The 11,874-nt window shown below is 38.6% G+C and overlaps 1 protein-coding gene across 1 annotated transcript; it reads right to left on the reverse strand.

Moving 5' to 3' along the window:
- Positions 1-4,155: 4,155 nt before the first annotated feature.
- On the reverse strand, positions 4,156-11,874 carry LOC121008398 (protocadherin gamma-B2-like). The gene is made up of 2 exons (XM_040440964.1): positions 9,502-11,874; positions 4,156-4,281 (listed from the first exon to the last, which is right to left on the reverse strand). Exons 1-2 carry the CDS (start codon positions 11,872-11,874, stop codon positions 4,156-4,158), a joined length of 2,499 nt encoding a protein of 832 aa, XP_040296898.1.

The raw sequence follows: 11,874 nt of genomic DNA on the forward strand, positions 1-11,874 counted from the left end.
ACCGGCCCTACAGGGATGCTGGGCAGTCGGCCCAGATCTCCAGCGGCAGTGTGAGTACCAGGAGGAGGAGGTAAGCGATCCCTATCCTCCACAGCTAACCCCTACCGAGGTACTGAGGTCAGTAGAGGAGCCGTTAGCTTCCTCTGACCCCTTCCCAGCAGAAGAGCTGGCATCTGGGCAGAGCGCCGCTGGCCTCTGCCCTAACTTTCCCTTTGTCACCGGGCAGGACTATACCCCGGTTGCTCCAGCGGAAGAGCTGGCAACGGGGCAGAGCACAGTTGGCCTCTGCCCTCCTTTGTCCCCTTGTCCCAGGCTTGTCTATCTGCAGGTCCCCCCAGCTGAAGCGCTGGCACCAGGGCAGAGTATCGCCGGTCTCTGCTCACTCAGCGACCCACAAACCAAAGAGACCAGTGCCCAACACAGCTATGGTGGAGCCATGGGACCGAAACAAGCTACAAAATTGCCCGGGTGCAGTAACCAAGTGTTGGGGGGGGGAACTGCACTGCGGATTGTATATTATTGTGGGGGGGCTGCCTTGTTGATTGTAATTTACTGTGGGTGGGTGACTCGACTAACTCAGGCACTGACCGACAGAAGGTCAGCTACCTGGTTAGTCTCCCCCCGAATGGGAAGATATGTGGCGAAAGCCACTTTGCCACAGTGTTTTGGAGGGGGCTGTTTGCCCGCCTCCTGCCCCTGGATTACGGCCCTTTAAGATACTTTTACTAACTTTTAAACCCCTGAACCTATTCAAGTGAATTTTAGATAGGTTTGTCCCCAAGTTATACGGGTTAAATTGATGTAAGTTATATGTATGTACAATGTAAACTCACATAGTTGTAACAATTTATAAGAAGTGTAACTTTTCAGCTTAGGAGATAGTTGAGTAGATACAGAAATTGACTCAATTATCTCCTAGACAGAGGAGAGGAATATGCTGGGTGTGTTTCTATTGTCCCATTGTGCCATTGTCCCATTGTGTCCGATTGGCTGCTGTACTTACATTGTATGTGTTGTAATATATTGATTGGTTGTATTTCAAAACCCTGTGGGCAGTACTATGTTTGTGGATTGTGAATAAAAGAGGCTGTACGTGCAAGTACAGTCAGTTCTGCTTGACCTCAAAACGAAGTGTCATCTCGTTATTGGGGGAATTGGATTGTATTCTGATTGCCAGGAGTGTAAGCTGATTGTTTCCTGTGCTTTTCCTGTTCAGCTGTTTTCAGTGTTTGTGTGTTTCCTGTTCCGGAGTTGAAGGATTTGTGTAGTTTGCAGTTCGGCAGACTGGTGCTTGCAGTAGCTGCCTGTGCATTGGAAAGGGGAATATCGCCTAAACGGTTTTTAACCTCTTGTGTGCTGAATGGTCCGTTACAGAGACACAGATGAGTGTCCGAGATGCGGTGAAGAACAGGCAGGTTTGGTTCATTTACTATGGAGATGTCCCAAGTTGTTTAGATATTGGTCTGAAATAGCAGCTGTTATTGATAAAGCTTTAGGAGTACAAATATATGGTGACCCTATGGCCTGTATATTGGAGGGTACAATACATTTGGGTTTGAAGAAGGTTGTGAAACAAGTACGCTTCTGTTTTAGGCAAGATTGCTTATTTTGAGAAAATGGACGAAAAAAGATCAGCCTTCTATAAATGAATGGAAGAAAATTGTGAATAATATGATAAAAATGGAAAGGATAATATATTATAATAGGGGGATGAAGGAGCATTTTAGTAAACTGTGGAACCACTGGCTTAACAAAATACAAGTTTGGTGAAAAATGGGAATAATTATAAAGGTTTTTTTTTGTGGGTTTCTACTCTCTCTCTATGGGGAATGGGTCGGTGTGTTGGGTAAAAAAAATAGGGGTATATTATAGTACTGTTTTTTGTCTTTATGATATATTTGAATTTATATAAATAAATAGAAAATAAACTTTTAGCTCAATAACTTTTTTTTTCTTTTTTTTATCAATATCTAATGTCTTTCTTCATTAGACTCTTATATAGATACGCATTCACAAAAAATGTTTTCCTGGTATAACAATGTCGTTCTTTTTATTTTAAAACTAAAGCATACCATAATTTTACCTTTGATTTTCAATTTCATGATAATTTTTCTTCAGAATTCAAACTACATTCCAACTCAACTATTTCAACTCTGGAGATATAATTGATTCAATCTTCGAATTATCTTCATTTTTAATGTTTAGGATATATCCTGAGTCATACAATAGAAAGAAAACTGGATATATTTTAGTTATATGAATAAAATGTTCTATAAAGGGATAATTTCCATGGCTTCTTAACTTCTTTTATATTTTTGAACAAGCAAGAGAGAGCAAGATTGTAATTGTATAATAATAAAATATGAAATCAGAAAAACAAAAAATAAGGTAGATATACCTGCGTCCCAACAAGCTAAAGAATCTAACTGAAGAAATAATAGAACCCTTAAAATATATACTTTTATTGGTATACTTAAAGCGACCCTTATTGGTCCACCCTATTTGAGAAAAACCATGGGGCTAGAAGCAGGTGTAAGTGAGGATATAAACATGGGAGGAAAGATTCTTTCCCTACAATGGTTCTAGATAATCCTCAGCCCGGAGGCATCCCCTAAAGGTGAGGATCCTCCGTCCCCGTACCTGCCCTAGATAATCCTAAAAAACGCCCCAAAAGCCAAATAGTACCCTGTTACCCCGACGCATTTTCCCCCAACATTTGGATTCATCAGGGGGTACAAACACAGGGTCAAGAAAGGGCTAATCAAAGACAGTGACTGTCCCACCCCCCACTTCTCCAAACCTGTGGAGGGGAGGAGCAGGTTATGCCTGAGGGTGGGGCTCATTATATAATAATAAAATATTATGGTTATATAATAATAAAATAGTAATAATCACAGATAAATGTAAATTTTTAAATTCCACCATTATCAATTCAAATTATCTGTTTTCAACATGAAATAAGACGATGAATGTTATAAACTGTATAGTTTTTGGTGGATTTCTGGTATGCTTCAAACCTATCATGAAAAAATCAACATTTGCTTAAATCAAGGTTTTTTGTACATCTATATGTTTATTTCACTATATGGTTAAAAAATCTTGAAATATTGCAGTTTTCAATTTAAGCACTGAATACTCACAATGGGATATCATTTTGAAGAGAGTTAAAACATATAAGTATAATGGCAGAAAACCCAGAGGTTTTTTCGTTTTTGTGATTTCCATAACTTTTTAATTTTTCTGTTCATATAGCAGTATGAGGTCTTATTTTTGGTGGGACAAGTTGTACTTTCTAATGACATTTTTTTTTAATATGGCATACAATGTAGTGGGAAGTGGGAAATATATTCCAAATGAGGTGGAATTGAAAAAAAAACGCAATTCCTCCACCCTTTGTGGCAAAATTGACCCATGCTCTTCATTCTCTGGGTCAGTACGATTATAATGATACCACATATATACATGTTTTTTATGTCTAAATAGTGTAAAAATAAATGAAAAGTTTGAAAAACTAAAATTCTATATGACCATATTCCGACCCCCATAACTTTTATATCCACTGAGCTGCTTGGGGGCTCATTTTTTGCGAAATAATCTTTAGATTTTATTACCATTTTGGAGTGTGTGTGACTTTTTGATCACATTTTATAGCATTTTTTGGGTGAGAGAAGCAATAAAAAAATCGCAAATCGGCCATTTTGTACTTTTCCGTTACGCCATTTACCATATTGGAAAAATATTTTTATAGTTTAATAGTATGGGCCTTTTCGGATATGGTGATGTCCATGATGTTTATATGTTTTGTTACTTATGTATTTATTATTTTAATCTATGGAAAGGGAGTAATTGAATTTTTTTGATGTTTTACATTTTTTATATATTTTTACTTTTTTTAACTTTTGTATGGTTTTGTAGTTTGTGTTTGAGGCTAAAAGACTCTTTTTTTATTCTGTACTATTATATTTATTATATATCCATATTGGTAATAGAATTGCTCATTGCTTATGCTGCTGCGGGCCAAAATTATAATTGAAGCTTCAATACCCTGGGTCTCTTCAAAGAGACCCAACTTATTGAATTCAATTATTGGAATCCTCTTTGGCTGCAGATGTTGCCAGTAAGAAGCCTGAAGTGTGATCAAGGCATCTAAAGGCTTTAATGACCACGATTGGCATTGTTGCCAGTCGTAGCCATTAGCCACGGGTCTCTGTTGTTTGAAACATTTACAGCACTGGTAGCAAAAGTGTTAATATTTCCTTTGGATACAAATATTAATGAGTGCTTAAATTATGAAAGCACTCATTAGTACAGTAGGACTGGGGAGAGGTGATTACAGCGGAAGCTGGCTTTACTCTGATGTAGATTGAGTGTCTGATCTAAGGTCTGATGGAGATTGGGGGTCTGATTTAGGAGTCTTATCTGAGGTCTAATGAAGTTTGGTGTCTAATTTGGGGATTTGATAAAGATTTGGGGTCTGATCTGAGAACTGATGAAGAGTGAGGGTTTGATTTTAGGCTCTGATGAAGAATAGGAGTCTGATTTGAGATCTGAAGAAGATTAGGGGTCTAAGTTGGAGGTCTAATGAAGATTAGAGGTCTTATCTGAGATCTGATTAATATTATGGGTGTGATTTTAGGTCTTATAAAGATTAGGGGTCTGATTTGGTTGTCTTAACTGAGGTTTAATAAAGATTGGGGTTCTTACCTGAGGTCTAATGAATACTAGGGGCCTGATTTGGGGAACTGATAAAGACTGGGGTCTGATCTGAGGTCTTATGAAGATTGTGGGTCTGATTTGGGGTCTAATGATGATTGAGGTTTTGCTAAATACTAGGGGTCTGATTTAAGGGTCTGATGATGATTGGGGGTCTGATCTGAGGTCTGATAAAGATTTGCCATCTGATCTGAGGTCTGATAAAAATTGGGGGTTTGATGAATATTTGTGATCTCTTAAAGATTGGGGGTCTGTTGATGATTGGGAGTCTGATCTGAGGTCTGATAAATCCATTTTTTTTCTTATTTTCCTCCTCTAAAACAGTATGTCTGTCTTATGGTCTGGTGTGTCTTATGGTCTTGGAAATATGGTATTGTTTATTTCAGGAGTGTTTCAATTAACTTTATCTTGATTTTCCAGCCTAATCTATGGAACCGTTTTCTGAGCATCTACTTTTATTTCAGTAAAATAATATTTACTGATATTGCTTCAGATATTCCCCCCCCAATAAGTTCCGTTTGAGCCCCTTTGTCCTCATAATTATTTCCTGAACTTCACTTCTCTCCTGAACCATATAAAAAACATATAACAAACTATATCTAAAGTTTACCCCTTTTCCTTCTTTTCCTATGATTATACATTTTAAGTCTCATTTTTCTAAGTTTATGCTTAAGATCTTCCACCAATTTTGTAGCCTGGGCATGTTTGGAGAACTTTTGATTTGCAATGTTTTTTGTATAAATTTTAAGCCTGTCTTTGGTTTGTATATCTATACCTAATTTATGAAATGGCACAAAGCAATAATGAAGTTGGCTTAAGTGAAATGTGGTTTAGCTACTGTCAGTGAAAGTATGCCAAGGGGTTACCTGGAGTGTAAATGAAATGCAACTTTTCTGTGACATTTACAGAAGTCACACATAGTAAATGCTCCAGGAAACAGGTCTAATCACAACAGTTGCTCGAAAACGAAGACTTCTTTGAAAGGTGTCAAGATCAGGCATTGATGGGTAAATGTCAAAAGACATTTGTGCAAATAAAGATGTGCGTGAAAACTTGCAACAATGTGCTTCCATAGAAGAGACATAATTTGAAAGATAAATGCCCCTATTATATTTTACGCAATTCCTATATATAGTGATGGACGAACATTGGCCTGGACGATTCGCGAGCACGATCACGCGAACGCGTCTAAATGATCACGAACGAGCAAAGTTCGCGAACCACCTATTGAATTTAATAGCAGGCGAATCTGAAAAATCTTCAGGCCATACTTGCAGCCACCTAATACAAACTATGAGTGCACAAATAGTCCCACTACATGGACAGTGACATACCAGAGGGGGGTCATTGGCAAAAATTACCACAAAAAAAATGTATTTTAATCAAGGGCCATTTTTATGCGTCTTAAAGGGAAACTCTCAAAAATGTGCCATGCTGGAGCCTTGAAAATTGTTATTTCCTATCGGTTTGATGTATACAAATGTGCAGCACTCCACATTTTTGTATCCTGCAGAGTCCAGTAAAAAAACAATGCATACATTAACCGAAAAAAAAATAATTCTACCATGGAACTGTATGGTGAACAGACGCCACTGTACTGCATCAGTCTGAGGCATCTGTTAACGCATACATTTTTGGTATGCATTAAATGGATGGCAAAAATAGGATGTGAACCCAGCCCTAGTGTCAGAATAAGCACCAGTACACAGCGGAGCAGTGTGGCGGAGAGGGGAGGCCGCCATGTACTGAGAGAGCGCTACCTGGTCCTGGTGGTCAGGGATGAGGACTGTGTTTCCCAAGGATAATTTTTCTACTGGGAAATACAGGGCACAGTATAATACACCAGAATCTATATAAAATAAAGATATTAGCCCTACCCCCAAATAATAATACAATTAGGTGGTAATTTATTATATAGAAATACGTCTATGTTAGACGTATTTCTGACACAGATTGTGGCGCAAAGGTCCTTAGCACTGCAATATGCATATTTTTCCCGCTCATGCCAGGTCTACAAAAAATAGCGTGTGCAGGGAAAGGGACACAGTTATGGCCATCCAGTTATTGGATACCAACGCCATACATTGACCGGATAACACCTTTGTACAGTTACCAGATAACATCATCATACCGTGACCGGATAAGACCTCTGTACAGTGACCGGATAACATTGCCATACCGTGACCGGATAAAAGGGTATAAAAAGGCACAGTACAGGGAATGACTAGGGGCACTGAACAGGGTGTGCTAAGAGGGCAGAATGCAGGGAATAAGGGGGCACAGTGCGGGACGGGGGGCACAGTCACATGAACCTGTGACATTAGAAGGTCCTTATGGTGAATGCAGAGGAGTTAGACAGTGTGATTATGTGGCTAGAGATAAAAAAAATATAACTGTCAGCCAGTACAGACCCCAAACATTAGTCATTCACCATCCATAAAATAAATTTGACTATGTGGCTCGAGGTACATTATGCAGTAAATGGATAAAATTTTTACTGTAGGCCAGTACAGGCCCCAAAAATTAGGCATTCACCTGACAGAAAATGCCTTTTATGCGGCTATATATACATAAGGCAAGGACCACTCTTTGCTTGCTTTGGTGGCGGATATGTGTGAGCAGGCATGAGGAAATTCAATTACACATGGTCATCACAGGTGTTGAATTCCTCCGACATCCATGCCTCATTCATTTTTAGAAATGTGAGGTAACTCATTTGTCGTGAGCTAGGTGAGTACGCTTATCGGTCACGGTATATTGCACCCCTCAATCAGTGTTTTGTGGAAGCAGGTATATTGCACCCCTCAATCAGTATTTGGTGGAAACAGGTATATCGCACCCCTCAATCAGTATTTGGCAGAAACAGGTGTATCTCAGGCATCAATCAGTATTTGGCGGAAACAGGTATATCGCACCCCTCAATCAGTGTTTTGTGGAAGCAGGTATATCGCACCCCTCAATCAGTATTTGGTGGAAAAAGTTATATCGCAGCCATCAATCAGTATTTGGCGGAAACAGGTATATCGCACCTCTCAATCAGTGTTTTGTGGAAGCAGGTATAGCACACCCCTCAATCAGTATTTGGTGTAAACAGGTATATCGCAGCAGTCAAACAGTATTTGGTGGAAGCAGGAATATCGCGCCCCCTAAATCTGTTTTTTTGGGGGCAACAGGTATATCACACCCGTTGCAATTAGTTGTTCCAATAGCATTTGTCCCTCTATCTAGCTGCGGTATCGCAGCAGAACCGCACACAACTCCTGCACAATACAAATGCACTATAATTTCTATGTTAGAAAGTATATTATAGGTATATCACACCCCTCAGTATGTCACACCTATCGATAGCACACCTATACCAGTCTTTAAAAGGACTTTTGTGACCCTATTAGCTAGCATTTTGTGTCCCTAACAGTCTGTCCCTGCTCAATAAAGCAACCTCTCCCTACACTGACAAAAGACAGAATGTAAAATGGCTGCCAGATTGAGTTATTTCATAGGGTAGGGGTGTGTCCATGTGCTGAAATGTCTCAATTGGCTGTCCTGTACCACCTGATGGATGTGTTATGGGTCAAAGTTCATCGCAATGCAAAATAATATGGCGCTCGTGAATGTCGCCATATGTTCGCATGTATAGCGAATCGCGAATGCACAAAGTTCACACAAAACGGCGACCGGGCGAACCGCAAGGCCATCTCTATTCCTAACAGCCTGTCCCTGCTCAAAAATGGAACCTCTCCCTACACTGGCAAAACACATAATGTAAAATGGCTGCCAGATCAGGTTCTGTTATAGGGTTGGGGGGGTGTCCATGTGCTGAAACGTCTCAATTGGCTGTCCTGTCCTACCTGATGGATGTGTCATGGGTCAAAGTTCGGCGCAATGCAAAACAATATGGCGCGTACGGACATCGCCATGTGCTCGTTCGCCGCAAACCGCAAGGCCACCACTACCTATATAATGACTATTGTAGATTATGTGTATGAGTAAAATAATTGGTAACAACTATTATACTGATGGAAGCAGATCGACTAGATATTAAAAGCAACCACATAGCACACCACAGGGTAAAAAGGTAACTAGTAGTGATGAGCAGAAGAGGAAATATTCGAATTTGCAATATTTCGCAAATTTTTGGCCTAATATTCGCCATAAATTAGCAAATTCGAGAATTCGTAAACTCTAGTCATTGTTTATTTGATTGTGAAAATCAGCAAATGTAATATATATAATAAATTCGCGATTAGAGTATTCAACACTATTTGTGAATACGAATATATAGCACTATATTCTAAATATTCACGAATTCTCGAAGTGGCGATGTTCGCGATTAAAATTCGCGATATGAATATTCGCGCTCAACACAAGTAACTAGATTGTAGATATAATACAGGAATATGCTAAATGAGTGCACACATATTTTAATGGTCAGCATAGTACACTTAAAAGAGTTGTCTCACTTCAGCAAATGGTATTTATTATGTGAATACAAGGCACTTACTGATGTATTGTGATTTATCATATTGCTTCCTTTTCTGGCTGGATTCATTTTTCCATCACTTTATACATTGCTCGTTTCAATGGTTATGAACACCCTGTTATCCATCAGTGGTGCTTGTGTTTGCACACTATAGGAAAAAGCACAAGCCTATGTGTGCTCTCACAGTCCCTGCCACCAAATAGGCCAGCACTTTTATAACTAAAAATCTTAAATCTTCCACAAAAAAAATGATGCAGAGCAAGATAATTTTTATTGTTCTAAGAATTAAGTGAAAAACTATGTCTTACCTGTGCAACTTGTTCAGTGGAAACATTATCACCAACAACCGCAGAATCATCAGTGTCTATAAGATTGTCTGTAGGGACATTTTCCACTGGTTTCAGATAAGCAATTTCATTCTGCTTTGAATCCAGAGTCACACACACATCATATGAGAATGGGAAAGGTAAACTTGTATCACTAATCTCAGAAGGATATCCCAGGGTGAACTGAGGGTACACATTTCTACTATATGTTCCAAAAGATGTTGGTACACTTGACTTCTGGCACTTAAAAATGGCTGTTATCAATACTGTTATAATGAACAATAAGGAAATCAGAGCTATGGCGATTACAAGGTAAAAGGTTGCATTAGAAGAAATTTCTGATTTACTTGGATGTCGCTTTATCTCTGGTAAAACCTGCTGAAAGTTTTCTGCTACAACCATATTTATTGTGACTGTAGATGACAAAGATGGGACACCATTATCTTTTACCAGAACCACAATCTTTTGCCTCAAAGATGCCATATCTGGAAGATCTTTTCCAATCCTGATTTCTCCAGTATATTGGCCAATGGTGAATAAATATGGTTCTTGAACTTGTAGTAAGTGATAGGAGAGCCAGGCATTGTGGCCAGAGTCATCATCCACTGCAATCACTTTGGTGACCAGATAACCTTTCTCAGCAGAGTGAGGAATAAACTCAAATAATGCTGATTCCTCCGTGTCTGGTGATGGATAGAGAATCTTAGGAGCATTATCATTCTTATCAATGATACATATCCTCACTGTTACATTACTGCTTAGAGGAGGAGATCCACTGTCTTTAGCCATCACCTGGAACTGAAATTCCCGCAACTGTTCATAGTCAAATGACCTCTGGGCATAGATCACTCCACTTATTGAGTTAATGGAAATATATGATGTGACTGGAATATTGTCAACAGTTGAGCTTATTATAGAGTAAATTATCTGAGCATTCTCATTATCATCTGGGTCTGAGGCATGGACAGTATGCAATGAAGTTCCAGCTGGAATATGTTCTGGAATATAAGCAACATAGATTGGTTTCTCGAAAAGTGGACAATTGTCGTTTATATCAAAAACTGTTATATATATTTCCTTCTTAGTAACCATTTGAGGGATGCCTCCATCCTCAGCTATAATGGTGATATTATAAGTAGAATTTTTCTCTCTATCCATGTAACTTGCAGTCACAAGTTTGTAGTAATTGTTAGAAGATGGAATCAATATAAATGTACTGGTTTCTGATATTTGGCATGTAACGTCACCATTTTTCCCAGAGTCTAAATCTTTAATATGAATTAATGCAACAAGTGTCCCAGGTGCAGAATCCTCTAGAATAGGTGTCTTCAGTGAAGCAAGCATTATTTCAGGTGCATTATCATTGACATCCTCTATCTGAATTAATATAGTGCATTTGGCCGCAAGGCCTCCACCATCTGCTGCTTCCACAGTCATCTCATAACTTCTTGTTATTTCATAATCTAGTTCCCCTTTTGTTTTAATAATACCAGTTTCAGAGTCCAAGCTAAATACATTATTAGCTTTTTCAGACATATGACTAAATAAATATCTTACTTTGGCATTGGATCCTTCATCTTTGTCAGTAGCACTAAGCTGAAGAACAAAGGAATCTACTGGTGAATTTTCATTTAAATGTATTCTATAGGTATCTTGACTAAATACTGGATAATTGTCATTGACATCTTGTACTTCAATTGTAATAGTAGCAGTTCCGGTTTTCAGAGGTTTCCCTCCATCAGTTGCAGTCAGAATTAATGTATATTTTTGCTGCTTTTCTCGATCTAGATTTTGTTCTAAGATCAGCTCTGGATGTTTTTTTCCTTCACTGTCAATCTTTTCTTTCAAAGCAAAATGTGGATTTTGGCTCAAAGTATAACTCTGTAAAGAATTAGTCCCGATATCCAGATCAAGTGCATTTCCCAGAATAAAACGTGCACCCGGGGAAGCAGACTCACTTATTCCTAGCTCAAATGTACTCTTAAAAAATGTTGGTGAATTGTCATTTATATCCTGGATTTCCACCTTGACAGGATAAACATTCACAGGATTCTCAGCCAGAATCTCAAGGTCCATAAAGCAGCTCTGCTCTGATCCACAAAGCTCTTCCCTATCTATCCTGTCACTGACATATAAGTTGCCATTTTCTAAACTCACATTGAAATAATTCCTGCTGGCATGGGAAACAATCCTTAATTTTCTTATTTCTAATTCATTAGTATTCAATCCCAAATCTATTACTAAATTCCCAACTACAGCATTTATCTTCATCTCTTCTAGAATTGAATAGTGAAGTTGATTAGAAACAGCCACAGAACACAATGTAAAGCATAGAAATATTACTTGCCATGCCAT

The sequence above is a fragment of the Bufo bufo genome, chromosome 1 (assembly GCF_905171765.1).
Source record: "Bufo bufo chromosome 1, aBufBuf1.1, whole genome shotgun sequence".
In the NCBI taxonomy this organism is placed as follows: Eukaryota; Metazoa; Chordata; class Amphibia; order Anura; family Bufonidae; genus Bufo; species Bufo bufo.

What these genes read in the sequence shown, in the direction of transcription:
- LOC121008398 (XM_040440964.1), bottom strand. Translation starts at nt 11,874, where the DNA reads ATGGCATGGCAAGTAATATTTCTATGCTTTACATTGTGTTCTGTGGCT. An exon ending in CCACTGAACAAGTTGCACAG is followed by an intron (nt 4,282 to 9,501) that starts GTAAGACATAGT and finishes TCATAATTTAAG; the next exon opens with CACTCATTAATATTTGTATC.